This window comes from Gavia stellata, chromosome 5 (assembly GCF_030936135.1).
Source record: "Gavia stellata isolate bGavSte3 chromosome 5, bGavSte3.hap2, whole genome shotgun sequence".
In the NCBI taxonomy this organism is placed as follows: domain Eukaryota; kingdom Metazoa; phylum Chordata; class Aves; order Gaviiformes; family Gaviidae; genus Gavia; species Gavia stellata.
The window spans coordinates 3,584,468-3,611,739 of NC_082598.1; the positions used below are offsets into that span (position 1 = coordinate 3,584,468).

The following is a 27,272-nucleotide window of genomic DNA, read 5'->3' on the forward strand; positions in this document are numbered from 1 at the left end:
CAAGATCGATTCCTCACTCCGTAGAAATCCCCCCTCCAAAACCACCAAGCGTGCACATGAACCGGTGGGCGTTCAACACGCTCCCAGCACATCCCAGGCAGGATGGAAAGGACAAGGACATTCCCATGTCATACGGCAGCGCCGCTGAGAAATTATAGGAGCCATAAAACAGACTTGGTTTGTTTTTTCCACGTGAGATCCGGGTAGGCAGTTTAAGGGCATTTTTGCAGGTTTCAGCTTTATTCCTCAGTATAATCCCACACTGCTTCCCCCCAGCAAAACCCCGAAGCACCCGTGAGCAGCGGCAAAGAGGAAGATGCAACAATTTTGGCTGTCGACGTACCACGTCTCGGACGCATGACCAAAACCTCCCTCCCCTCAGAGAGACCCAACGAAACCACGTGCAGCTGCCTGGGATAACGACTTCAGCGTATGATCTCTCCCATGACTTTAGTTTTATCGCAGGGGACGCTAATATTTTACAATAACCCTCACGGAGTGTTTTTCAGGAGTCAGGTGGAAAAACAGCCTGATGTCTCTGTGTCGCCATAAAAACCCCCTTGCTGCCGTAACCCCACGTTAATACTCAAAACCCTTAACTGGAAAGCACATATTTATGATTGTTTCTTATTATTCCTTTCTATTGCAATCACTCTCCGAGCCATTCACCCTTGAATGATCACAACCGTCTCTGGCCAGGCATAAAGTTCACCCACCCCCAGCTTAGAAAAGGAAGTTAAAAAATATGCCTTGTTTTCCTTTCTGCCCACGGGAGAGGGCTGGACACGCAATTAAATTGCCCAACAAGCAGGGAAATTACCTGAAGTCTGGACCCCGTTTCCCAAGTAAAATTACTGAGGGATAATAAAACCCTCCCCTGGATGGGGAGTTTTCAGTGGCGCATTAATTGCACGGCTCCCAATTTTTACACGGTGTGAGAAGATGGTGAAACCACGGGACCTGAACCCACACGTGCCAGGGAGCGATGCTCCAAAAATCGAAGCATCCTCTGAATGTCCTGCTCCTTCTCCAAGCAGCATCCTCGCTCCTGCATCTCCTTTCCCCCTTCACACCCCTGTTTTGCCGATCCCGCTGGGTTTTCCTCCATCCTCCCACCTTATACGCATTGCTCGTATATACGTGGCATGCTCCCCACTGCTACGCAGGGAGCCAACTCACCTTTCATCCCAGCTGCTTCACCGGCACTAGCCCCTCGCCCGCACCCTCCTCGCGCCTCTCACTGAAGGCAGCATCTCCACCGGCGCCAAACGCCTGCCCGAGAGCCTCCTTGCTCCGGCTGCTTTCGGTTTCCTCGGCTTGCTGGAAGTTTCAAGGCGATTTCTGGTAAAGCCTGGATTTGATTAAAGCCTCCAGAGACCAACACGCATGTTCAGAAACTCTCCCGGCCAACGTGGAAATGCTACAAGAGCTCGGGGAGCCGGCACACCCCCTGTGAGCACTGGTGGGGATGGGATTTTATAGCACAGCAACCACCCAGCAGCTCACACTCCTCTACCAATGCTTGCTCCGCTTGGCCAAGCTGTTTTGCTTTGCAAATAAATTAAAAAAAGTCAAAACCAGCCCCCAAACCTTTGCTCCTGCTCCAGCAGAGTTAATGCGCAGCTCAGGGTCGCTAAGTAGGGTTGGGTTTGGTTTTCATCTCTGCACCGTTTGCTGGGTCAAAGGGATTTTAGATGGTTCAGGGGCTCTCCCCTTGGTCACGCTCACGTGACAGAGGATGTTACGGTTGGAAGACGAGGCTCTGGCTTGTGTTGATAGTTACTGGCGTTGGCCAAGGTGTTGGCCAAGGTTGGCCAGCGCCAGCTCCATAACCACCCAAAAGAAAATCAAACATCCTCCATCTGGGAAAGCTTTGTGCGATTTTTTGCAAGGAAGGAGAGACCACTCTTGGAGAAGAGGCGACAAAACCAACCAGCACCGGACTATTATTTTTCTTTCCTTTACAACTCCTTTAACTTTTGATGCTCTTCTTACCAGAGCTGGGGGCTTCAATTCAGCTCTCCCACCAGGAGATGCCACAGTGGACCAAGCATAAAAGCAGAGATGGTGGGTAAGGAAGACCCAGGCTGCATTTAGGGCAGCAAATCTCATCAAGCCAGAAAAGCTCCTTATGGTCATGTCCAGCCGAGCCATGCAGCTCTTCCACCGGTCCCCATGGCCATGGCCACAGCTACAAACCATCACAGCCGCTGGCAAATAAATGGTCAGTAGAAACGGAGCTCCATCCCACCCACAGCATCCTACTCTCTTCTTCCAACGGTACCACTTCCCTAATATTTTGCCTCAAAAGGATGTCACCTACCTGCCGGCCATACCGCAGGGTCTCAGCCTGCCGGGGACAAGCCTTCGGTTCCCTATGGTGCAAGTCCAGTGAGTCCCACACCAGATTCATCCAACCCGCGTGTGAAATAACCTTCTCCACATCAGAGCTACCCTGGTCCTCCCCCCCTCCTGCTCCAACAGCTGAGAAACGTTATGGCAAAAAACACAGAGGTTAGAGGGAAAAAATAAGTTAGCCTGCACAGGAAACTGTTAACTTTAGAAGACTTCACTGAAATCCGATGACTTTAAGCAGCCAAGCTTTGGGGTTGGGTTTTTTTCCAGGGGAGTGGTGGGGGGAACTGTATTTTAATCTGCTTCAGATTTGTGAGAGTGCAGCCAAAAGAAATAAAAAAGGAGCCATAAAGAAGGATGAAAACTTTCTGGTGCAGAACAAAAGCCTCCCTGTTGCTCTCTCCATGGCCAAGGCATTTCAGAGCAGGCAGATGCCTCTCCTGGGGCACCCACCACCCCCAGCAGGTCCCTGCAGCCCCCCCAGGAAGGGGGCCAGGAGCTGCCCGGAAAAAAGGGAGTTGGTACCACAGAAACTTTACAGAGGGGAGGATTTCCCCAGGGCTGGATGGGACTCTCTGTGTGGCGTGAGGTTATTGGGGAGCGGGGGGAAGATGCTGACTTGCTCCTCGTCTATAAAATGAACCTGCGGCCACGGCAGAGATGAAGCAGTGGGGAATTTGGGCGGTCCATCGGGTTTGTATGTCCTGGCAGAGCACGAAATCGCAGGGAGAGGACGGCTAAACATTGAGGACCGGGAAGGGTGCCTGCCAGCCAGCAGCACTCAGAACAGAAGTTGTTTGCTGAAGAAAGATAAACCTAGGGCGAGAGTGGGAAGAAAAAATCAGGGAAGGCCTATGAGAGTGTCAAGGGCTGGCTGGAGGAAAATCGTTTCAGCGCATGTAAAAAGAAAGTAAATATAAATATATGTATGCATATTTCTTTGCAATATATATATTGCAACACATTGTACTGCAATATATTGTATACATAATATATTGCAAACAATGTATTGCTATATATATAAGTATTGCAAACAAAACCACCTTTGACTAAAGCAAAGGAGAGAAAATCTTATTTTCCCAGGCTGCAGCATGGAGCGAATTAGCGGATATTTATTTAACGAATACAACGGCTTGCAAAAATAAAACGGAACGGCAGTGTCCTTGCGATGGGGCCGTATGCAGGGACGCAGAGAGAGCCGGGGATGGTAACGCCGCAAAGCAGAATGACCGAGCTCTGTGCATCCTCCTTCGATACACCCTCCAATGCATCAGCCGCCCGGGGCCGAGCACATCCCCGTTTCTTCAACGACTACAAAACCGAGTTTTAATTAAAAGCCAAGTTATGGTTTATGGCATACTGAGAAGTCAGGAAGTGAAGTGTTACAGCTCAGCATTAACTCGCTGGCTTCGCAGCACTCTGATTACAAGTTGGGCTGTTAAAGGCAAACCTAAATAAGCCACCTAGCCATATTAATCCCCATTATAACCATAGCAAGCACTTAATGCGCTTAATAAGCGGGGCCAAACTCTTACCCACAGCTTGCATCAGGAGATCTCAAAGGGATTAATAAAGGAGCCAATTATCTTCTTACAGGTAGAGAAACTGAGGCAGGGAGGAAGGGAGCGAGGCAGGAGAGCCACGGTCCCTGAGGCCGGGGGGGTGACACCAGGGATGCCGCTGGTCCACTGCAGGTGATGCCACGAGCATCATTCACAGGCTGAAAGCCACAAATTTTTTCCTTCCTGCTGTTTTGCCGTGTGGATTTGAACTGTGTGCTCCCCCTCTGGGTTTTACTTATTAAAAGAAGCCGCTTGCGCTTTTTTGTTTATTTTATTCTTATTTATTTATAATACCAGCGCATAAAGGGGCCATGCGAGCGCTGTGCATCATACCTAAATATAGCCCACGCACTGGGTGGAGGGGTGGTTTCCGCCTCTGCTGTTGTAAATAAAACCCCGTTTTCAGAGGGATTTACCTTATGTTTTCGAGACAAACAACTTCCTCCGCAGGGATTCAAAATAAACCCAGGCTGGTCTGAACCTCCTGAACCATTAACTGGGGAAACTGGATGGAGCCAGTGGTCCGAGCCCCTGCAACATCCCACAACAGCCAAGCTAGCAAAGGCAACCCATCTCCAGGAAATACTGAGCTTTAAAAACTAAAAGCCAGACACATGCAGGATCCCGTCACCCGATCGAAACCACGAATCTCAGGGAAAAGAAAATGCGAAGCCGTGGCGAAACTCCAAGTTGAAATATTTTATCGATGGGAAAGATTTCAAGCGGGCGCGAACGGCGTCTTGAGTTTCAAAGGCGTTACGCAAGTCCGTAATGTGTTTTATACGGGTTTAACCAAAACGGTTATTAACTTGGTTGAAAGTTAAACTGTGAACAGCTGACAAGACCTTTCTGAAATACCCCAAGTTGTATTGCGAAGCAGGGTATTCTTCCATGCAATAAATCCACAACGTAAAGGTGAGTTAATGGGTATGCCTAATAGGATAATATTTAAAAAAAAAAAAAAAAGATTTTTCCAGGTGTTTAAAAAGCGACAGTGAGAGATGCCTACTTTAACTTGCACGCAAAAAACCCCTGCTTGCGAACCCCAAAAGAGAAGTGAAGCCCTGACCTCAAGCAGCTGGAAGGAATTTCCTTCAGCTCCACCTCTGGAGCTGGTCCAGCGCGAGGATCCGCAGCGCGGCGGTGGGAAAATCACAAGCAGCTGCAGAGCCAGCCCCTGAAACCAGCATCGCCATCACTTGAGAGATGCTGAGGTGCCACGCGGCCACGTCGCCTTCACCTGGGATGGAGCTGGGGAAAGCTCAATGCCGCTCCGGCTGGGAGCAATGTACTTTTCCATCCGAAAACGGGGGGCAGAAGGATTGAGAGCACGGAAAAAAATCTCAGTGTGCTGCGATTTTAGTAGAGCTACGATGCTCCCTATGGGGATGGTGTCAGGCCACAGCCTGGCCGCATCCAGCGCCAGCTCCAAGCATCCAACCGGACCCTCCTTGACCACAAAAAGCCGGCAGCGAGCGGAGGAGGAGCACGAGCGACGGCGCATGGCTCGGCAGCGTTATTGATTAGTGGGATTAACGACCACGTGGCGGAGCGTGCCGGGAACGGAGAGCATCCTGACAAGTCCCTCGTGGTCCCTTACACCGTGGGGCAGCGTGATACCGAGATCCCGCAAAGTTTGTCCGGGGCGATGCTGCGTCGCAGCTGGGGAACAGAGGAAACTTTTGGGTGTCAAACGGAACAAAACCTGTTTACTTTACCGATTTCAGCTGTGTGCAGGTTTGGGGGTGGTGGTGGATTTTTGTTGTGTGCCTGGACAACCAAGAAACCAAACTGACCTCCAACCAAGAACTGCTTCAAACTTTGATCCCTTCTCCCCAAGAGCGAATCCGATGCTTTTTTTGAACTGGAATCAGGAAATTTCCTGGCTGCTTTCCCTGGCTGGCCTACACTGGGCACAAAACCTTAACCCTCTCCACCGTCTTTGGGCAGAGGGAGCGGACAGAGCAATGTGACAATGCGACAAAGCAATCAGCCACTGGAAAAAAATAGAAAAGGCTTTATAACGAAAGAAATACCCGGCAGTGCAACTGGTACCACTGCAATTTTCAGCAAGTGCTTTTGATTCTGAACAGTTTAAGAGACAAATGATCCCATGACCTTAATACCGAAGAGCACCTTTAAATGTGAAAATGTTTTTGCTACTGTTGGCGGAGAAAGGCACAGAAAATAGGTCAGCTGCAGCTCCCATCGCTGAGTTTAAAGTCAAGTGCTTTCACCCAGCACCGTTGGGAAAGCAAACCAGAGGTTTGCTCAGGGCCGATTTTGCAAGTTCCAGGAAAAAAGACAAAAATAAACAGAACGAAAAAAAAAATCAATAGCTATTTTTAATCCGGTCTGCAGGAGGGGGGGAAGCGGAGTTTGGAGGAGAGCCCTGCTTGGGCTCCCATTGGATCGCAGAAATGAGAAATGGAAATCACTTATCAGGAGGGTTTGAAGCGGAGTCAGCAGCTTCTCGCTTTGAAACACACACACAAGCCACCCAAGTTTCATTGCTTCTCGGCAATGAAATAACACTTGAGGAATTTTTTCCCTTTGGCCCTGGGGATTTTTTCTGGTTTTTTTTTTCCCCCCCTTTTCCTGGCACGCAGATCCATCCCAGATCCAACGTCACAACCCGCTGAGCTCACTCTTCCTCCCGAAAGTGCGGTGGGAAAGGATGTGCCGCTGCCTCCTCCTGCCCCCGGCCCCGTTCATACTCACGGCAGCGCAAGCAGAAGCCCCACCTGGTACCCAGCGTGGTGTCATGGTGGTGGGACCACATCACCCCATCGCTGCCTCCATCCCTGCCTGCCGCTGCGGCGCTCAACGGAGCAGCACTGCCCCGTACCATGTAGCTCAGGTGCTAAAAAAATTTAATAACACGCTTGTTATTAAAAACAGGAGTATTTGAGGCCAAGCAAAGCACCGAAAGCCAGGGCTGAAGTCAGGCATCACTGTAGGGTGGGCAGCTTCACACCATATGTTGCAGCCCCCCTGTCCCTATTGCTTAATTTGGTGGAAATAATCTTCCGCCTTCGTTTGCGGTTGCTTTTCCTCATTTGCAGAGTTTTTCCCAATTAATAGGTTCCTTGGGGAAAGCGGATTGGAAACCCCGCGAGCAATGCTCAGCCTACGCTGCTGAAGGGCCAGACCAGAGAATTTGGTGTTAAACGCTCCGGGGAATTTGCAAATTCCCGGGTGACGACACTGAGAGCTGCAGGAAGCGATGGGTGCTCCCAAAATATCACATCTGGAAGAAAAATCTCGCTTTGATCAAGTAATCTTCAGGCTGAACAAAAGCAGACAGCTTTCTGCGGAGCAGAAGAGCAACTGGCCTTCTCCATGCTTTTATATTGAGAAGCAGATGGACTAAATGACCTCCTGAAACCCTTTTCCCCCTGTTTCCTAAGCTCCTTTAATAGGGAAAAAAAAAATAAAAATCAGTGCAACACCCAGGGATCAATAATCCCTACAAAATCCTGCTGGAGGTAGGCACCCTGCGCCAGCGACGGGAATCACAGCTGCTAGCAGCCATCCCATAAAGGCAGTAAGAGGAGCCAAGCACAATTTGGGATGCAGGAAGGCATAATGCTCTCGTTTACACTAAATAAGGTTGCTAGGTTATGGATTTTTGGGGCGGGGGCATAATCTGAAAGGGGATCCAGATGGCTGTAAAGCCTCGCGGTGGAAAAGCAGCATGAGGCCAGAGAGGGAAGAATTCCTCTTTATGCTGCTGCTGTCTGCTCCCGGATCCTGGATTTCAGTCCTCAGGAATGCTCTCTGCGGACCCTTTTAATTGCACCATTTATATTTGTGGTAAAAATTAAAGAGAAGAGGTAGCTGGATGCAGAAGAACGAAAAAGATGGTGTCTGGATACCGGAAAAAAGTCACTAAAACAAATCCTACGGAGGAGCCGTCCCCCAAAGCCCATGCCAATTCTGCAAGGTTTGTATTTTAAGATGCTGAAAGCATTAAAAAGCCTTCAGGAAAACCCAAACAAACCCAAACCTCAGCCTGCTGGGAATTTACACTAATGCCACGTCACTGCCATTTGCTATTTTTCCTAATACTTACAGAAAAATGAGCTGCACAGTCAGCCCGCCCTTCCTCTGGTTTTAACAAAAGTACTGGGTTTTGGGGGAGTATTTTTTCTTTATCATTCCTTCTGCTCTGCTAACAGAGACCAGGGGGATTTTGCAACACTTTCGACTCCAGCAAAAAACCCCTCCCCGGAGCCATACAAATACAGGACGCAAACTCCTTCACTCCCACAGGATCGGCACAAGCGAAGGGGGCTGCAAGGTTCACAAAACCCTCAAAATTTAGCTGGAAATGGAAAATTGAACTTTTCCACTCCTGGCCTTGCATGGCCAAGCAAGGTGCTTGATGGAGATAAATACACATAAACCAAACATACGCATCTCCTCCTCTGTGGCACAGAGTCTCAGTGCTGAAGGCAACGCCGTGGGATACCGTCCTTCTCCCCTGTTCTCCTCGGCATCGTGGCCTGACCTTAGTGGGATGGAGAAAGTCAAGGGACTGTAAATTCAGGGGTACCCGCACCCTCGGGGTCTATAACCGGGAGATGATGGATAGCCATGCCTGAATTTTCAGCATTACCTACCCGCACCCCTTCTTTGCCCAAGGATGTTGCTTCTTACCCAGGTTTCTCATAAACCAAGCCCTAAATAAGTAAAACCCCAAGTTACAGGTGTACTGCTGATGCAGGACTCGTTTAAAAAAAAAAAAATCAAACAACTTTTGAGTGGGTTACTTAAAGTTTGCATTTTTCTTGCAGCTGACTGAACAAAACCCACTAAATATTTTCCGACCGCTTCAAGGCTACCGGGGCCTCCTCAGGCAGCGAAGCCTAAAAACACCAACTCGACTTTCAAGGGTGTAATAGTCTGCTGTTGGATCTTTACAAATCCCCGGGCGCTGAATCGCCTAGAAGAAGGCAAAATATATGAGTGGCACTAACGAGTCGGCTTAGCAACGAGCAGGCAGGCTGCCTCGAGTGTCTTTTTAAAGGTCAAGAGAGCACATGATGCCTGGGAGCCCTCGCATTCAGTTTTTACTATGAGTTAAAGATACTGCCAGCGAGTCTGGTTATTAAATTACCGCCTCGCACCAGCCAGCCACACATCTTTTAGAACCACTCTTTAAAACAAAGACTTTCCCCTCCTCGCATATCATTACCCTCTTTCAACTCATTCCGACCCTTCCCCGTTTTAGCCAGAACAGTGGCATTTCAGGGGAAAACCCACGTCGAGATGAAACGCAAGGAAAGGTCCCGCTGCCGCGGGAATTTTCGGGTAGCGCCACCGAGAAGCATCATTGAAATTCAGCGGGAGAAGGCAGTTTTCCTCCGCTCCGCGGGGGCTGCCATGTTAAATCACATTTGGATTCACAGTACAAGGCTGCTAAAATACCACCGCGGCGGCTATTGGCACATTTCAATGAAAACGCCGCGGCCTCATTAGTATAGTGGAAATTATGAGCTTGTCTTTGTATATATTTAAAAGCTTGCCTCTGAAAGTATATTGGGTCGGGGCCAGAAATTCCTGGCTTGCAGCTCCTACCACTCAACAGTTCGGGATTGCCTTGCTCACACAGGTCAAGTGACCGCGCAGCCATCGACCCGGGAGAAAAGGCATTTAAAAAAATACCCTGCAGGGAAAGGCGCAGGGCAATGTTGCAACAGGAGGCAGAGCAACGGGGTTAGAACCAAACCCTCCTCTGCGTTAGCTCCGCGCGTGGTTTTCCTTGTAAGCCAGTTAGTGATCGCGTCCTAATGAAAGCACAGGTTATAATTAAGAGGATGCAGGAATGTGGGGTGCGTGGTTTCATCCCGCTCCCGTTGCTCCCAACAGCTGGGGTGAGAGCATCCCATCGACCCAAAAGCGATGTTCCCCTCCGGGGATGGATCACGCAGAGCCCAAATTGTTTGCAATACGGGGCAACCTCGTGGAATAACATCATTTTCAGGAACTGCTCAACTCAATATCTGATTCTGCAAGTCTCTATCAAGGAAAGCTTTCAGGTCAACTCCCTACTTACCCGCACGGGCGCCGCAACGCAGCCAAGCCACGCAAACCCAACGTATCTGCTGAACGGCTACTGTGGTTTGGTGCCAGGGATGCTGCAAAAAAGAAAAAAAAAACCCTAATATTGCACAAAAAGCCAGAGCGAATGAGGGAGAGGATGAAGATACTGGTTTTAAACGCTTTGATTCGCAAAGGCTCCTATAAATTGGTTCAGCTCTTAGTAACAGCACAGAGATCCCCTTTTAAAACGCGGCGATGACGTTACACGGCATAGAGGGAAAAAGGGGGGGGGGGAAAGGCTCGGCTAATCCTTGCAATTTTATAAGCATCTGAGACACTAATCCCTTGATCTCATTGAAAAGGATTAGAATTACTCCCTCACCAGTAAATTTGAGAAGTTTTTGACCAGATGTAAACAAAAGCGGAGAGCAGCCCGTGGAGACGGCTGCCACACAGTGAGTCCTCGATGAGAAATCCTCATCGGGGCTGGTTTTGGGGTGGAAAAGGGGAATTTCCATTTCAGTTCTGTGGAGGGTCGTCTGGAGCGATGCCAGCGTCTGAGGTGAGCCCAGCCAGCTTGCCCGGCTGCAGCCGAAAGGTGGGATGCCATCCCGGGCAAGCATCCCACTGGGACATCACGACCGTTTTTCGGGTCCCACTCTTATGGGAATGATGCTCCAGCTAAAAGAAATACCACCCCAAACCCCCGACTTGTTCTGTACTGACTGAAGAAAACATTATTTTAATAGTAAGAATAAAAGGGGGAAAACGTCTAAGAAGCAAATTGGATAATTCACACAAAACCCAAGCTTTGCCCAGCTTCGCAGCAACCTTCATCCGCACAGCTTTGCGGCAAGGACCCACGTTATTAAGGTGGAAAAATATAACACAGCATCCTCGTGTAAACAGTCCGTCACCTGCTGCTACGCTTGCAATGAATAATTCATAATATTAAAGAATAAACTATTTGATTTAGAAGATGAAGCAGGCAATGTGCAACCTGGTTTTTGATACCAAGCACAGCCACCCCCTGCAGAAAGGTTCGCTCCTAAGTTTGATGTTCTGGCTTTTAAGAGAAATGTTAATAGCCAAAATAAATCAAAACCTAAAGGAGGCTTCAGGCAGAAAGGCTTCAGGTGATCCTTTGGTGAGGAAAAGCCACTTTTGTTAGAAAAATTCTGTTTTCTAACAAAGAAAGCAAACTTTTGTTAGTGCTTACTTAAATTCCATCCAAAAAAGAAACCTAACGAGATTTAAGTTTCAACTTCAGTTTAAACCAGGACTCAATCTCCTCAGGGCTTGTCTTAAAAACACTCCTTGCGGAGATGCTTGATGGGACGGCAGCAGAATCCCTCTTCTCCAGCCCATTTTAATGGGGTACCGTAATTTTTTTTCTCTTTAGGCACGAAAAAACATTCTCTTGGCTTTGGGAAAACACTTGCCATCACCGTGCAGCCCAACTCCTAATGCCCTGCTATGCTCCTGCTCCCAGCTTTAGCATCCAAGGCTCCTCCGGACTGGAATAAACCACCTGATGCTGGGCTTGTCTCCAGCCCCATCCCTTTCACCCGGCTGCAATACATCCCACCCCTTCGCTGTCACCACCCTGACCCGTTCCTCCTGCCGCATCAACGGCAGATGCAGGGCAGGTTGCTGCAGGAGATGCAAGAAGGAGGATGCTGCAGCAGATGCGATGAGGAAGATGCTGCCAGAGATGCAAGGAGGAGGATGCTGCAGGAATCAGAGAATCACTACGGTTGGAAAAGACCTGTAAGATCATCAAGCCCAACCATCAACCAACACCACCATGCCCACTGAACCATGTCCCGCAGTGCCACGTCCACACGTTCCTTGAACACCTCCAGGGATGGTGACTCCACCACTTCCCTGGGCAGCCTCTTCCAATGCTTCATCACTCTCTCAGTAAAGACATTTTTCCTAATACCCAGTCTAAACCAAAATTTTCCTAATATCCAGGAGATGCAAGGGGGGAGATTCAAGGAGCAAGCCCCAAGGGCGGTCTGGAGCACACTGCAACTCAGCATCCCCCAGGCAAAGACGCAGCAGAGGAAACGATCTATTTTTCCTGCTTTTACTCCCAAAGCGCCGCCCCCGAATGATGCTCAGCACAATGGGGTTTGGTTTTTTTTTGGTGTGGATGCAAAGCGAGCCCAGGGTGGAGGGCTCAGCTGACAGCCAGCCGACCTACGCAAGCATCAGCGGACAGGCTCCAGCCAGCTCTCAGGCGAGATTATCACTATTTATTCAGCCATAAAACCACCCAACGCTGCGCAATTCCGCCAGGCTTTGGATGGCCACCACCGCCACTGTCTCCAAAAGCCTCACCTTTTATTTCAGACACCAAGAGAGCGAGATGCTGGGTCTTAAGTCGGCACTTCTCAGCTAAAAAGCAGAAGAAAAAACCAACCGCACAGCTGTGTTAATAACCAACGAGCCAGGAAATCGCCCCGGGGGAAGCCCAGCCTGGCGACGGGTTTTTATACAGAACAATAGAAAAATGAAAGTCTTTAAAGCACCGCAAAATATCTGCCTGCTCGCGACAAAGCTCTGCGTGGAGAGGAGTTTAATTCGATCCTTACGGTACGCCGGCAATTTAATTTCGTGCAGGCTGCAAGCACGAAGAGCCTGGTCGGGGGGGAGGCACGACGCTGGGATGAATTTATTTTAGATGGAAGCGGTCAGATGGGAGACTGTGCTCCCTCCTACCCGATTTTGATGGGCTTCACCCATCTTCTTACCTGCTGGGCTGCTCCTCCTGGCTTCAAACAGTCCAACTGAACAGCCAAAACCTCCTGCCTCCACGCTCGTGGATTCCCAGCGTGGGAATCTGCACGGTCCCAGAGCTCTTATATTTTCCCCTAAATACTCCTCCAAGCCAAGAAGCCGGGAAACCCCCTGCTATTTGCACGCAGGGAGAGCGGTAACGGCCGATGGCTGAAATGAGGAGGGCAGCTGCTCTCCCCACTCAGTGCTTTCAGTTTCTCTCTTGCAAACACGCTCCTGGGTGGTTTCCTCTAAGGCGCTTTGCGAGTTAAAAGCTGTATTAGTGGCCAGGCTAATCCTCCACGGGGATAAAAAAATAAACCAGGAGAAGTTATTCCTGCTTGCTTCTCACATTCGCAGCCCCGGAGCTGGAGCAGAAAAAGGAACCGGCCGAAGGACTTCCCTGCCCGGGCTTCCCGCAGCCCGGCCCTCGCTCCTCCTCCTGCTCCTCGGCGTCTTGCCCGCTTTTTCCGAAGGCTGATCCAGTTTTAGCTCCGGCTTCGGAGCAACCCGAGACCTCGCAGCCTTTGGCTATGCCGAGGCAGCTGCTCACAGCTAATTTGGTCCGTGGGCTCTGGCGTCCAGCTCCCGCCACCCGTCCACGCATCGGCCTTGAGGCTTTTTCCTTCTCTTGGAGCAGCGAGGTTGTCCATCCTCCCCAAGCGTGTCTTCTCCTCTCCTGCCACCGCTCATCCCTACCTTGGAGGCTTCACAGCCGCTCCGTCCTCACCGCCAACACTATTGCTGGCATCCTTTCGAGGTGCTTTGGATGGCTGCTCTTTCCTCCCGTCAACATCCCTCTGGCACCGTAATCAGCTCATTAACAGGACACAGGAGCCCTTGGCACATCGCTGGAACTGCTTAGGTTTCGTTTTTTTTCCTTGATGGAAATTAAATGTGCCATACAGGTAGAAAAAAGACACATTGGATGGCCCGTGTCATCATTCTGGGGAGGGAAAAGCATCCGAAAATGATGCAGCTCCATCCCCAGGGAGCGCTCAGGTACCGCTGCATCCCGGGATGGGGGGAACCAGGTACCACTCCAAACCACCGTGCCCACTCCACGGAGAAGACACCAAGGTTTTCCTGTTCCTCAGGTCAGGAAGCAAATCACCTCTGCCCATCGCTATGGTGAAACCGCGGGGGTTTTGCATCCTCTCCTCAAGCGCGTTTTCGATGGGATCACCTGCATTCCTCAACCAAGCAAGAGGCACCACTGGAGTCAGGCGACGGCTGAGCCCTCTTGCAGATAAGCCCTGCATCACATCATCACTGATGTCATTTTAAAGTGCTGTCAGTGAGTCAGGGTGGGGACGCGGGCAGAGCGGCCGCTCCCGACACAAAGTCTGAGCGGTTTCAGGGCAACGTCGCTACAAAGAGACAGGGGAGGGAAGTCGACACAAGCTAGACATTATCTTATGTCAACAACACTCAGCTTTATGATGACTGATCACAGGAAACAAAAATAAACAGAAACCCAGCTCAGCAACACCAACCACAGCCAAGACCAAGACACCCGACGACCAGAGAAAGCTTCAAACCTGAAAAACCATCCTCCAGGCTTTGACACCGATGGTTCCAAGGTGGTTGAAGACCATCAGAAGCATTTGCACCTCCTATGCTGGCCCGAGGGATGGAGTTGCCTGGGTTTACTGTGTACCTAGGTGAGACAGCAAGAGTCTGACCCGGTGGGAGAGGACCTTGTCTCAGCCGTGTCAAGCCCTGCCATCCCATCGCAGAAGCATTTCAGGTCGCGGTGTGGCAACAGGAGAAGATGACCGTGCCCAGCTGTGCCTCTCTCCACCTTTTCAACGTCCAGGTGGTGTTTTATGGCTATGAGCTAATCACCTGCAACACATCTTCTGCCATATGGCCAATGTGGAGGTGATGGTCGGGCTGTTGGGAGGGGTGATCCAAGAGGGAACATGTGGAGATGCGGTCCACGAGCACAAAAGCCCTCCTAGCAAAAGGCGGGTGTCCTTGTTATCATCCCACACATTATTTAGTCCAGGAGATCAGCTGGAAACATCAGCCCTTCTTGGGTAAAACCTCCAGGCTTGGTTCAGTCTCACAGTCTGGAGACACCCCACCAGCAGCTCTGCTGCTTCCTCACCACGTAACCCTCAACCTCCTCCTCCTCATCACCTGCCTCTCCCCCAGGACACAGCCAGGACCACCCTCTGGCCAAGAACAGCAGTAGCAACCAGCAGTCACCATCTTATTTCCCATGTGGCACATACGGTCTTCCTTATTTGAAGGTCAGACAGATCCCACAACATCCAGAGCATGTTGATCAAGGTGTCCTTCACGGCTGGTCCATCACGGGTATCTCCAGTTGTGCTTGGAGGCGAGTGGACTGGAGCCTGGACTGCACAAGCAAGAGGTCCCACCACAGCTTACTCACCTCCACATCTTGTCCCCCAAAATCTGAGACAGCCTTTGACCAAACAACAATGCCAGCGACCCAACCAGCAGTCCTAGAGCATCCAAACCCAGCTGGAGATGAGAAGAAAGGTCCTAGCCAGCGGGCCAGCCTTGGCAGAAACTTTTACCGGGATGAGCAGGGACAAAATAAGCAAAACTGAGCCGAGCAGGTGGTCAAGTGGAGCTTCGGGAGGTTGTGGAGGGGATTTCCTTTGACAGCAAGACTGGGAGACCCAGGAGGTCACCACCACACTCTCCCCCAGCAGCTCCACCACCCGCTTAGGACCAGGACCTTCACCTGCAGGCATCAGCCCCATGACTTGGTAACTGGATCACACCAACCCTCCTGTCTGCTTTTGGCACACAGGGCTGGAAGGATTTCTTTTCCTTTTTTTGGTGCATTTTAAATACCTCAATTAGTGCGTTTTGGGTTCCTCCCATGTTGCCCCCAAGCATTTCTTCTGTCAGGGGCTATATTCTTCCGCCGCCAGTTATTGGAGGCAAAGGCTTGTTATTTTTCCAGGCTGGGGGCCAAATTTGTATTTAATTTTTGCTCCAGATGGCACAGCACTCTAGATGCATCAGCTGGAGCATGTAACCTGTATGAATAAAGTAATAGAGCAAATATCCTGATTTACTCAGGGGCTGTTTGACACGCTCGAGATAGCTCTGTTTACACACGTCATAAAAAAGAAGCGTTAATATGAATTCAGGCTATGGTCTCACTATCAAACCAAACAACCATGGGAACCGAAAGAACAATAGGAATCTAAAAAATAATAATAATATTAAAACTTGTATTTTGCTTTCTCGCAAGTCAAGCATAAAAAAACTGCTTATTTCAGCCATGAAGGCAGTCAGGTCGGAGCCTGGCCCTGGGTTTCATTAACCTTTCTCCGTCCTCGCCAGCCCCAAAGCCACTGTCGGCAGCGGGCCGTGCAAACCTGGGTCGAACTTCTCCTACGGTCAAGGAGGAGGGTTGGCAAACCCGGACTTTAGTGTGTGGTGCCGAGTGCTTATGGCCCTGCTCACCCGAGGAGACGCAAGGAGGACGCGAGAGGACAACCACGAGATGCTCCAGTTATGCTTCTGGCTAATTCACCCCGGCATCCCTCCGGCACAGCCTGCAGCTGGGATATGTTCCCTGCAAACTACATCACCCAAAATAACACAGAAAAATAAAGAAAAAAAAAAAAGGAAGAGATGCGACTAGTCAGTTTATCTGCCTGGGCACATGAAACTCCGCATAAAATCAGCTGAGCCTGCGAACGTCTGCAAACAAAGGGACGGGGGTTTTTTGTGCTTGTCTTTGCTCCGTTCAGAGCATCCTCGGGCTGCGAGAGCCCGTCCTGGCGGCAGCCAAGACAAAGGAAAGCCAGGAGCTGTCGGCAGGAGCCAGCTGGGGAAAACCGGGGTGAGGAGGCACCCGCATCGCCCTCCCCGGCAGCCACGGAGCTGGGTTCGCGTGTTGCTGAACACGTTATACATGGCAGGAAACTCGAGATCAAAGGCGAGGAGCGTGCCAGAGCAAGATGTCATCCAAACCTCCTGCCAAAGGTGCGCAAGGGAGGGGGGAAATAATCCCCAGACACACACGCTGGCACATTTGAAGGATCCGGCACCGCTTGTAGGTGTGTGGGGCAGTGGGACCCACCGAGATGCTCCTCTCCGCACATCCAGGCTAAAACAAAGACAGGCTAAACTAAACAAAAAAAACCCCAAAACCCCAGGAGGTGCATTTTTACTCATCAGTTTTCAGTCCCGTGGGACCCGCGCGCGTCCCCTGCCAAAGCAGGCGAAGCAGCGGATGCTGGGAGGGCTCCGTACGTGCCTGTACGGCAGGAACAGCAGCCCCGTGTAACTCTGAAATGCAGCTTTTCCCACTTCTGGGTGGGTTTTTTTTAAGCCGAAGAAACCCGCAGCGTCCTGTCTCAGCCCCAGGACAGTGAGGCGACGTGCCTGCATCCAAACAGGCGGCTACTGAGAATGGGGTGACCGAGGGACCCCAAGCCGAGCGTGGGGCGGGACCCCCAGGAGCTCCCCCTTGTAAAGGGGGTCCGGGTGCGATGGGCGCTGGGTGGGGACGTGTCCCCTGTCCCTTTGTGCCACCCCAGCCCCCTCCTCTGTCACTCCTGGACGATGCGGTCCCAGACCATGGTCCAGCCTCCACTGCCCCCTCCTCTGGGCTGTCCCCTCTGCCCCCCAAGTGGGGACCTTATGGGTCCCCAGTGGGGACTTGTAGCACCCCCACAGGGCCGCCAGCCGCCCCAAAGGCACACCCTGGTCACACCCAGGAGGGCCTGCCCTATAGGGGTCTGCGTGGGGGGCAGCAGGGACAGGTCCTGCCCTGCATGGCACAGTCAGGGGCAGCCCTGTTTCCCTGTGGAGGTTTCTGCCCCACAGAGGACTGTGGAGCTGAGAGGGAGGGCGGCCTGTGCCCCACGGGGACTGCTGAGGACGGGGTGCCCCTGCCCCACAGGGGTGCTGGAGGAGGGACCCTGCCCCACAGAGCAGTGCACAAGGAGGGGCACTGCCCCACAGAGGTGCCAGAGGAGGGACCCTGCCCCACAGAGCGGTGCGCAGGGAGGAGGGCCCTACCCCACAACGTTGCTGAAGAAGGGATCCTGCCCCACAGAGCGGTGCATAGGGAGGGGAGCCCCTGCCCCACAGAGCAGCGCACAAGGAGGGGCCCTGACCCAGAGGGGTGCTGGAGGAGGGGCCTTGCCCCACAGAGCGGTGCATAAAGAGGGGGCCCTGCCCCACAGGGGTGCTGGAGGAAGGGCCCTGCCCCACAGAACAACGCACGGGGGGGGGCCCTGCCCCACAGAGCGGTGCGTGGGGAGGGGGTGCCCGGTCCTCCGGCCCCCCAGGGGGCCCCCGCCGCCCCGCGACCGCCCCGCACTCACCCGCCGCTGTCCCGCCGAGGCTCGCGCCGCCCGCACTGCCCGGCGGCGGGGAGGGACCCGGATGGAGGCGGCCCCGCCCCGCCCCGCCCAGGCCCGGCGCCGGGCACCGCCGCTTCGCTTCGCCGCCCGCACTGCGCCTGCGCGACGCCGCGCCCCGGGGCGGAGCGGCGGGATGACGTCACGGCGGGGTGGAGAGGGCGGGGGGGGCCTGAGGCGCCATTGCGGGTGGGAGTGGGGACGGGGGCTGTGGGGACAGGAGGTGCCATGGGGACGGGGGGGTGGTGTGGGGACGTGAGGCCACATGGGGGTGGTGTGGGGACGTGAGGTGGCGTTGGAGGCCTGAGGTGGCAGTGGGGACGGGGGGTGGCATGGGGACAGAGGGGTGGTGTGGGGACGTGAGGCGACATGGGGACAGGGGGGTGGTGTGGGGACATGAGGTGGCATTGGAGGCCTGAGGTGGTAGTGGGGACAGGAGGTGGCAGTGGGGACGGGGGGTTGGCAGTGGGGACAGGAGGTGACATGGGGACAGGGGGGTGGTGTGGGGACGTGAGGCGACATGGGGACAGGGGGATGGTGTGGGGACGTGAGGTGGCGGAGGCCTGAGGTGGCAGTGGGGACGGGGGGTGGCAGTGGGGACAGGAGGTGGCATGGGGACAGGGGGGTGGTGTGGGGACATGAGGTGGCATTGGAGGCCTGAGGTGGTAGTGGGGTCAGGAGGTGGCAGTGGGGACAGGGGGTGGCAGCGGGGACGGGGGCTGTGGGGACGGGGATGGTGTGGGGATGTGAGGTGGCGTTGGAGGCCTGAGGTGGCAGTGGGGATGGGGGGTGGCAGTGGGGATGGGAGGTGGCAGTGGGGACGGGGACAGGGTGGCAGTGGGTGGACATGAGGACAGGGCATGGCGGCAGGGACAGGGTGGTGGTGGTGACAAGGCAGATGATATGGGGGTGGTGGCAGTGGGGACAGGGTGGCAGTGGGTGGACGTGAGGACAGGGCATGGCGGCAGGGACAGGGTGGTGGTGGTGACAAGGCAGATGATATGGGGGTGGTGGCAGTGGGGACGGGGTGGCAGTGGTGCCAAGAGGGGTAGTGTAGAGGGGACAGGAGGTGGCACTGGGAGGGGTGTGTGAGCAGGCCCCGGCCTGCTCTGGTCATCTCTGCCAGCGTCCGCAGGGGGAGAAGGACCTGTCCCCATCCTCATCCCCATCCCCATCCCAGGCACTCTGTGACGGAGAGAAAGACTTCACTGTCAGGTTCAAATTAACAATTTATTTGAACTTCACTCACAGGTCCAGTACGCCACTATTGCAGGTTCTTTTATGGATGCAATGGAGGAACGCACTATTGCAATTAAATACACAATTCACAAGCGCACTAGATATTAAAACCTTACAAAAAAGAGTGCACTAATCACGATCTTAAAGCATGCCAAATACCATACGTATGTTTCTTAAACGCTTACCCTCTCTCTCAGGTAAGGCCTCTCAATCCCTGGGAAGTTACCTTGTACAGCGTCCTGGACAAGGGGGAAAGAATCTCCTACAAGCCGGCTGTGTCCTTGGAAAAATGACTCTCCCCATTTTTCTGCCCAAACCTTACGGTTTTTATTCCCTGATTTGATGGGTGGGGGCAGGCTTATGCATGAATGTTTATCTCTGGTGCCTTGGTGGCTCCTTAGTCTGTGTGGTAATTTAGTGATGTCTAGCACACAAAGTTACTGAATAGTGGTGGAATGGTACTCGGGGCATTTTGTTTGTTAAGGGATCATTCAGGCTCCATTCGGGTTTCGGCAGTGTTCAGGCTGAGCCGTTTCTGCAGCTCCCCCCAGGTCATCCCTGCATAGATAAGGATTTGTCAAGGTGAGACAAAGCTCTGCATCTCGCCTTTGTGCTCCGAAACAGGTTTAGCCGGGTGATCCCATACACACTCAACATCACTGGGGAGAGAAATGACATCGCTCCCCGGCACCGCGATGTCAGCCCACTAGTGTCACCTCATCAGGAAGAGCTCTCGTTGTCCCAAGGACAACGCGTTTTCTCTTCCCACCCTTCGAAGATGAACCGGGCAGGCAAGAGGAGAGAGACCAGCTTGCACCTACGCAGCGGGGGCTCTGCATCCAAGTAATGTCCGGCGTGATGGCAGCATGCGTGCTGCCCATCTGCACGTGCGTCATGAGCCGCAGCGATTTATTGAGCTCAGGATCTCTGGTACATCAGTGACTCATCTCATCCTTATCAGAGCTCCTCACAAGGTTTGAGGCGCTCAGGCTCATCTGCAGGATGTTGTTAACGTACAAGGAAAGTCTTATCTTCCTTCTCCTTTCCCAGTCGGGCGGGCAAAGCCCGGCAAGGCCAGATTCAGCGGTGGGCAAGCCAGGGAGAGGAGGCAGGGCTGTAATTAGCTGCAAGCCTGTAAAGAGAAACCTGAGAATACAGTCACTCCATGGTGTTTCCTTCCCTCAGCCCCATGCACTGGGGTGCACCATGGCAGCAGCCTCATCCCAGTGAAATCGGATGGCCTTTGCCAGCGATGTGACAGTGGGAAACTTCTCCTGCAGCGGGGACTGACGCTGCTTTCCTGCCTTGCCTCTCTCCAGGCTCTGGAGAGGGCTGAGACGCAAGGATCCCCAGGCACTGTGAGAGCATAAACTAATCCCAGTTGCGACCTCGTCTCCCCTGCCAGCGGAGGAAGGCAGTGGCGTGAGTGCAGGATGCCCTAACGAGGTGTCGTGGGAGGACTTGCAGCATCTTTGAAGACGATGCTGGCCCTGACCTCGGGATGCCTGAGCAATGAGACAGGGAGCCAGTTTGCTGGATGTTTTCACTGAGTGAAGCCTTATTCCTGCCGTGGGAATCCCCACTTCACATGGGAGGGATTTGCCTGAACATGCTGGAGCTGCCTTTAGCTGGGAGTCCTGGTGTCGACAAAGAGGCTGCAGAGCCAGGGCCCCGCAGGGACCTACCGCCAGCAGCTGACAGGATGAATTTGGGAAGCAAATGCACTCGGAGATCAGGTTCTGCTATTCCTCCTACGCTGGCCAGCCCCCGGGGTGAAGCCTGGAGCTGCGGCTGGTGGAGAAGAGCACCGCTGGCCACGCACGCAGCCTTTGTCCTTGGCACATCCTGGAAGGAAAGTCATCTTTCTTTTAGGGCACCTAAATGGATGGAAACATCTCCCTTTCCTAGCCTGAGTGATGGCTGGGGTGGTGTTGGGACACAGCATGCTGTGATAATTCATGAAGGCAAGCAATGTGCTGTCTCTGTTCACACCGCCTCCTCTGTTACCTATATTCAAGGAAGAGAGAGTTTGGCCCTTAATAATAAATAGTTATTCTTCAGCTGGTTGGCAGAGTCAGCGCAGAGCTGCGGGGAGGTCTGCTGGCTCCCATGTCTCTCCAGGCTTTGCACGCGGGGATGGAGAGGGAAAAACGGTCCAGCCCAAATTTGCTGGCAGGATTTGGGCAGAGGGTGCTGCCAGCTGGATGGTGCATGAGCACGGGCTGTGGCATGGCCCCACTCGCTGTCACCGCAGTCCAAGGGGCAGGATGTCCCTGCGGCTGCTCCTCCTGGAGGTCTGCAAAGACTGATAGCTGAGGGATTGGGGGCTGCACTGGGGAGGGGGTCTGCATGCGGGAGAGTAGGACTTCAGCTCAGTCTGTCTGCCCATCAGGGACCAGAGGGAGCTGAGGACTGGCATGCTTGGTGCATGGCTCCTTAAATGCCACCTCCTCCTCCTCCAGCTCTCCTGAGCTGCTGGGACCTGCGAGGAGATGACACCCACCCCGAGGAGGTGACAAACACAGGCATGAAGGAATTTGGGGTGCAGGTGGAAACCAGGCTGTGACATTTCACCAGAGGGAGAAATTCCTCGGAAGACAGAAAAAACCCCAAACCGGCCCCTCAGCCAGGGACCTTCTGCCTTTGGACACAGCTCCCTGCAAGGCAGGGTGGCCAGGACAGTGCGGTGGCTGTTGGGACTCCCAGTCCTGGCACAGGGCTCCCAGACACTGCCCTATGCCCAAGCTCTGCTGCCGGTTATAGCAAACAGCTCCCTGTGATGTACTGTCCTCCCTGCCTCGGTTTCCCCTTTGGGAAACGCTGCTGCCTCTGTGGACATGTGGCTGAGAATGTCCCCTTGGTGAAAGGGGAAGGATCGGATGAGCAGTGTCCTGACTGCAGGCTGGCGGTGCGAGGCTTGCGGGACGGGGGCATCCAAAACCGGCTCGTCTCGGGGAGCGGGGATGCATCTCCGAGCTCTGATTCACCACCCTGACTGCGGAGGAAACCACACTGTTCACTTTCTCCCTGCTCCGTGCGCTCCTGCTAATAACACCACACTTTATATATGAGAAGATTCAGTTTTTCCTACTCAGTGAGAGAAGGCATTTGAGATCCAGCCCAGCTGCATGCCTGGACCTTACGGCAGAGAGACAGCATGATAAGGGAGGGTGGGTCTGTCTCGTTGGGAAGGTGGAAGATGTCTCCTTTCTTCTCTCATTCCTCTCTGGGATGTTTTTGCTTTCTGCTAATCACCTACCTTCAATCATAGGAGGGCTCTCAGGCCGGCTGGTGGACCTCCACTGCCTCTTTCCATCCCATCGCAAAGCTGCTTCTGCACTGCACAAGCATAGCCCCCGCTGGCAAAATGCATAAAGCAGATGGAGCAGACACTGCCTTCTCCTGGGCAAGGGATCTCCTACTCCTCTTACGATGCACATGATGCTCGCCTGTGCTGATCCAGCCTGCAGAGATACCCCGAAGTCCTTACTCTGATTTTGGGGAGGAAGCAGAGGGAGTTAGAGACTTGTTATAGGAGCAGCTCGTCTTTGGGAAGCTCTTCTCATGACATGTGAACCAAGCCAGCTGCAAACCTCTCCTCGTAGCCCAGTCCTGAGTTGAGGTGGTGCTGGACCGTGAATGCCACGGCAGATCTGTTGTCATCCCAAGAGAAGTGGGGTGACAAGCCCAGGGATGGGACCCATGTGTCCATGTGAAGCGAGTGGAGGCTGGAGTTGTGGCAGCAGCCCTGACTCACCACCTCCTGCAGCCTGCCAGGATCTCCTGCTCCTCTGAGGTTGCCTTGGGTGGATCATGACTGGGCTGTGGGACAGGGACATGCTCTTTTCTGGTGGCATTTCAGACTTGCTTGCGGGTGGTGGCAGAGTTTTGTGTTCCCCGTGGTGAGTTAGACCTACATTCATCCATGCAGCCCAAGGAAAGCCGTGGTCTGCTCCATGGGCCTGGTGAGCTCAGTGTGTTCCCAAAAGAGAAGTGAGCTGAGCGAACCCAATGAGGTACCTGCACTTTTGGTGCTCTCAAGCCCTCTGAAAGCAAATGCTGATACCCAACTTGTCGCTGCCCAAGGGCCCTCATTTGAGCAGAAAACCCAAAATTTTTCCGGCAGGGAAGTGAACACCAACCTCAGCAGGGCTTGGGTGTAATTTTCTCTATTTGGATGAAAACTAATGAGGTGGCTGTGGGGAGAGACACCCTCTGATTACCAGCACGGAGGAGATGGTGGAGGTGTAGATCTGTAGTGTTATCACTGCCCGGTGTCATGTGCCCCCTGGAGCCCTCCCCGGCTGCGGCAGGGATTTCACAGGGCTTGTCAAGGGCTGATCCTTGGCTGAGGCCCCAATGAAATGAGGCAGAAGAAGGTGTTAGTGGGTCCTACAGGAGGATTTCTGTTTGATGTTCCCTTCTCATCACTGAGATTGACCCTCTGTCTACTTCCCTCAGGCTTTTTCCTGAGCCATGTTACTGGGTGAGGTCTATGCTGCTGAAATCTCAGCCCATCTGCATTGGCAGAAGATTTGGTGTGGACTCAACTCTGCCAGCAGAAATGGGCTTTGGTCATGTGTCAGCATGTGTCAGCAGTAGAGAGGACATAAAAACAGTCTACCTGGGGCATTTATTCCCATATCTTGTCTCTGCTGGTCAAGGGGACCTTCAATCTCACCAGCCTGGCCAAGCCAATCACACAGGTGTTGTGGATGGGAGACCTGGTGGGCAGAGGAAGAGATGGGCTCCTGCAAACCATCCCCTTCTCCGGTCCCAGCACCCATGGCATATTGCTGTCAGGTCCTGGACACCTCCACAGTCCTAGTGTCCTCCTCCAGCTCCTTCACTGGAAACAATCCCTCTTACTCTGCCCCTTTTTTCCTTTTTCATCCACCATGACTTTTTGGTCTCTCCACTCCTTGCCTCCCGTTCTCCCTCCTTTCACTCGAGGTCTATGGGGTAGCCTTGCCAGCCGATCCGAGAGGGAACACGGCTAGCAAAAGACATTTGTTGGTGAACATCAGACGTGCAAAGAGTGCCCATCCCATCTCTGCCTCCAAAGCGGGATGTGAGGAACCTCCCTCCCTCCATCCCTGCTGCGGCAGCGTTGTTCAGCTGGTAGCACAGGCATTGCTCCACGCTTGGGGTGCAGGATTGCTTTCTCAGACCTCTTCTCCACCCCTTTCACAGCGTCAGCAGGACTTTGATTTTGCCCCTTGCCAGACTCATGTGGAGCGGGGTGGAGCAGGGCAGACTCTTCCTCTTCCTTGTAGCAGGGAGCGGTTACCTGGGAGCTTTGACTCATGAATGACTTTGTGAGTCAAGGAACAACGCTGCTTTTGCAGGGCTTGCCCAGGGGTGACCCACCTCCTCGTGACCCGCCTCCGTGGTCCTTGCACCCATCCAGGGCAATCTCGCTCTGAGCATCGCGTCCAGCTTAACAAGTGGAGCAGGTACTGCTCCTGGGTGGCAACCCAAACCCCGCGGCTCTTCCTCTCCATCAACGTGCCGTGGGGCTCAGCTGCAGAGCAGGATCCTGCCAGTCCAAATAGGAAAGGGGAATTCGGGTAATCACTGCTCGCATTCATGCTGGGAAGTAAATGGGGTTGGGCCCATTTCCAGGTGCTTGCAGGTGGCACAGCACAGCCTGCATCCGCGTGGGCCCATCCTCATCCTGCTCTGCCCCAGACCATGCCAAAAATGTGCCAGGGAAAAATGAACATCCTGGACATCGCTGGGCAACGCTGAAAGCTTTGGCTGGGGGAGACATGGCTATAGGGCTCGGAGCTACAGGCAGGGACTGATCCTGCTGGGAATGCCCAGCTCCTGGCAGTTTGGGGTGTCCGGCACGGCCTGGAGCTGGGCTCAGCGTGGTCAGGATGCAGAGCAGATTGCCACGGGTGTTTTCCTACCAGTGAGGTCGGGAAAACTTTTCAAGTGCCTTCTTCCAGAGCAGGGACCATTTGCTGGGGGATGCAGGCAGCTTCCTGAGATGTGAGGAAGCGCTCGGGAATTCCCATCAGGCAGCCAGACCCTCCTTCACCCCATTAACACCACCGGACTCTGCCTGCACCCTCCCGCTCCGGGTAAAAGACCCTTATCGAGGCTGAGTGCCCTTCTCCTGTGCAGGAGCCGGCACTGGCACAAGGACGGACAGGCAGGGAAGAGCAGAGGATGGGTGGCAAATAGAGAAGTGGGCTCAGGTGGATGCGGCCCCAGCGATGGGCAGATTTGCAGAGGGGAGGGGGTAGGACTGCTCCTCCCCCTTGGTGAGGTATGGACCGTGGAGGGATGAGGAGGGAGAAAGAACAAAGGAGGGATGTCTTTGGAAAGAAAAAAAAAAAAATTATAAATAGTAAATGAGAAAGTTCCCTAAACAGAGGTTGAACCGGTTTGTCTGAGACAGCGTGTGCATCGGCAGCATGGTGACTAATGCACGGAAAATGTGATGCCCCGCTGCATCGATGCCGCCAGGGCCACCACGGCCTTGTCCCATGGCCGTGGACCCGCCATGTCCCTGTTGGGCGTGACACGTTTGCCAACAGGGACAAAACTGAGAACTGCCACGCTCATTGCTTACAGGGACCAAATCAGAGCCGAGAGCTGAAGGAGGGGAACCAAATTCCCCCTTATCTCTTAGGAGTGCACCAAGCATATCATCCCACCCTTACAAGACACAGGCAGAGAACAAAACCTTCCGGCTCTTTGGTTACAACCTCCGCTTGTTCAACAAAATCCACTGAAACCGGACAATACGGGCGAGGGACATGCATGCAAGGTGGGATGAGTGCTCCTCCTGGCTCGGAGCCGCAGCCTGTCTCTGCTAGTATCCGTCTGCTGGCCGGGACCAAGGGGAGCTGCTCCGGAGGAATGCAAGGCGAGGGCCAAGCCAGGATAATGCTTTCCATATTATATTCTCTCAGTTTCCGGCAATTTGCTGCTTCGGGACTTCCTGAGCCAGAGGTTGTATCCGTACCTTTCTGTTTAACAGTGCTTGATGGACTCGTGGAGAGGGGGTGATCACACACGCGGTGTTTCCTTGGGAAAAAGAGTTCAAAAGTAAGAGCGAGCACTGGAGTAGGCAGTTTTGTGCAGCTGTGGTTCAGCCCCAGGGTTGCTTTAAACATGCTTTAAATCTAATAAATGCCGTGCACACAGTGATGTAATTACCCTCCTCCTGCTCCTCTCTGCCGGGTGTAACGTGAAGGGCTGAGCAGGATTCAGCCCTGGGCCAGTGGGTTTCCACATGAGGCTGCAATACAAAACATCTGGAGAACATCAGCCATAAAGAGACAGGAATGCTCCAAACTAGGAACGGCTCCAAACTGCCCTTTGCAGACCCAGACGGTCCCGCACACACACGCACGCTGTCTCACCCCGAAGCTCTGCCAGGGCTTGAGTCGGGATTTTGCAATAGGTGCATCCCATCCAGGAGTGTTTGGGGTTTGCAGGCAGGATCCATCCCAGGCACGTTCTGGGTGTTCACTCAGTCGCGATACTATGTGAGAGCTGGCGTTCGCAGCTCCTGTGATCTGCCATCTGCTCCATCTCGCCGGCAGTCCCTTGAGACTCAGCTGTTTCAGGGATGTTACACCCCTCCAAGCAGCTTTGTTGGAAAGAGAAGGTGATTCCCACCTTATGAGGAGCAGCTGCTTCCCTCTAACACATTAGTTTAACTGTAAGGTGGAGTGATGGACCAAAATTCATCACCACCCTGGGGGTTTTGAGGGCAATTTGCTTTTTGGAAATTTTTTTTTGGGTAGAAATAAGGATCTTGCAATCAAAGCAGGAGGAGAGGACCAGAGAGACCAGAGCATCTTTATTAAATAGCATCCCTTCCTCAGATCCTTGCAGTGATGCTTCAATTTGGACCACACCTGATCAGCTAGAATTGCTTTAAAATTAGGCTGGGAAA

At 53.2% G+C, this 27,272-nt stretch overlaps 1 protein-coding gene across 3 annotated transcripts in view; it reads right to left on the reverse strand.

The window, feature by feature from the left end:
* Window positions 1-18,097, reverse strand: part of RNF24 (ring finger protein 24) — a 30,628-nt gene extending 12,531 nt beyond the window's left edge. Inside the window, exon 1 of one of the 3 annotated variants that reach the window (XM_059818088.1) lies at window positions 18,080-18,097. Coding sequence is in view for 1 of the 3 variants with exons in the window: in XM_059818090.1 (XP_059674073.1) it covers window positions 2,324-2,334 (11 nt within the window). In the remaining 2 variants the exon portion in view is untranslated. Of the gene's footprint in view, window positions 1-2,323; window positions 2,335-9,978; window positions 9,987-18,079 lie in introns of those variants that run through there. The other 2 variants (XM_059818089.1, XM_059818090.1) reach the window with 2 other exon arrangements.
* Between the last annotated feature and the right edge of the window lie 9,175 nt (window positions 18,098-27,272).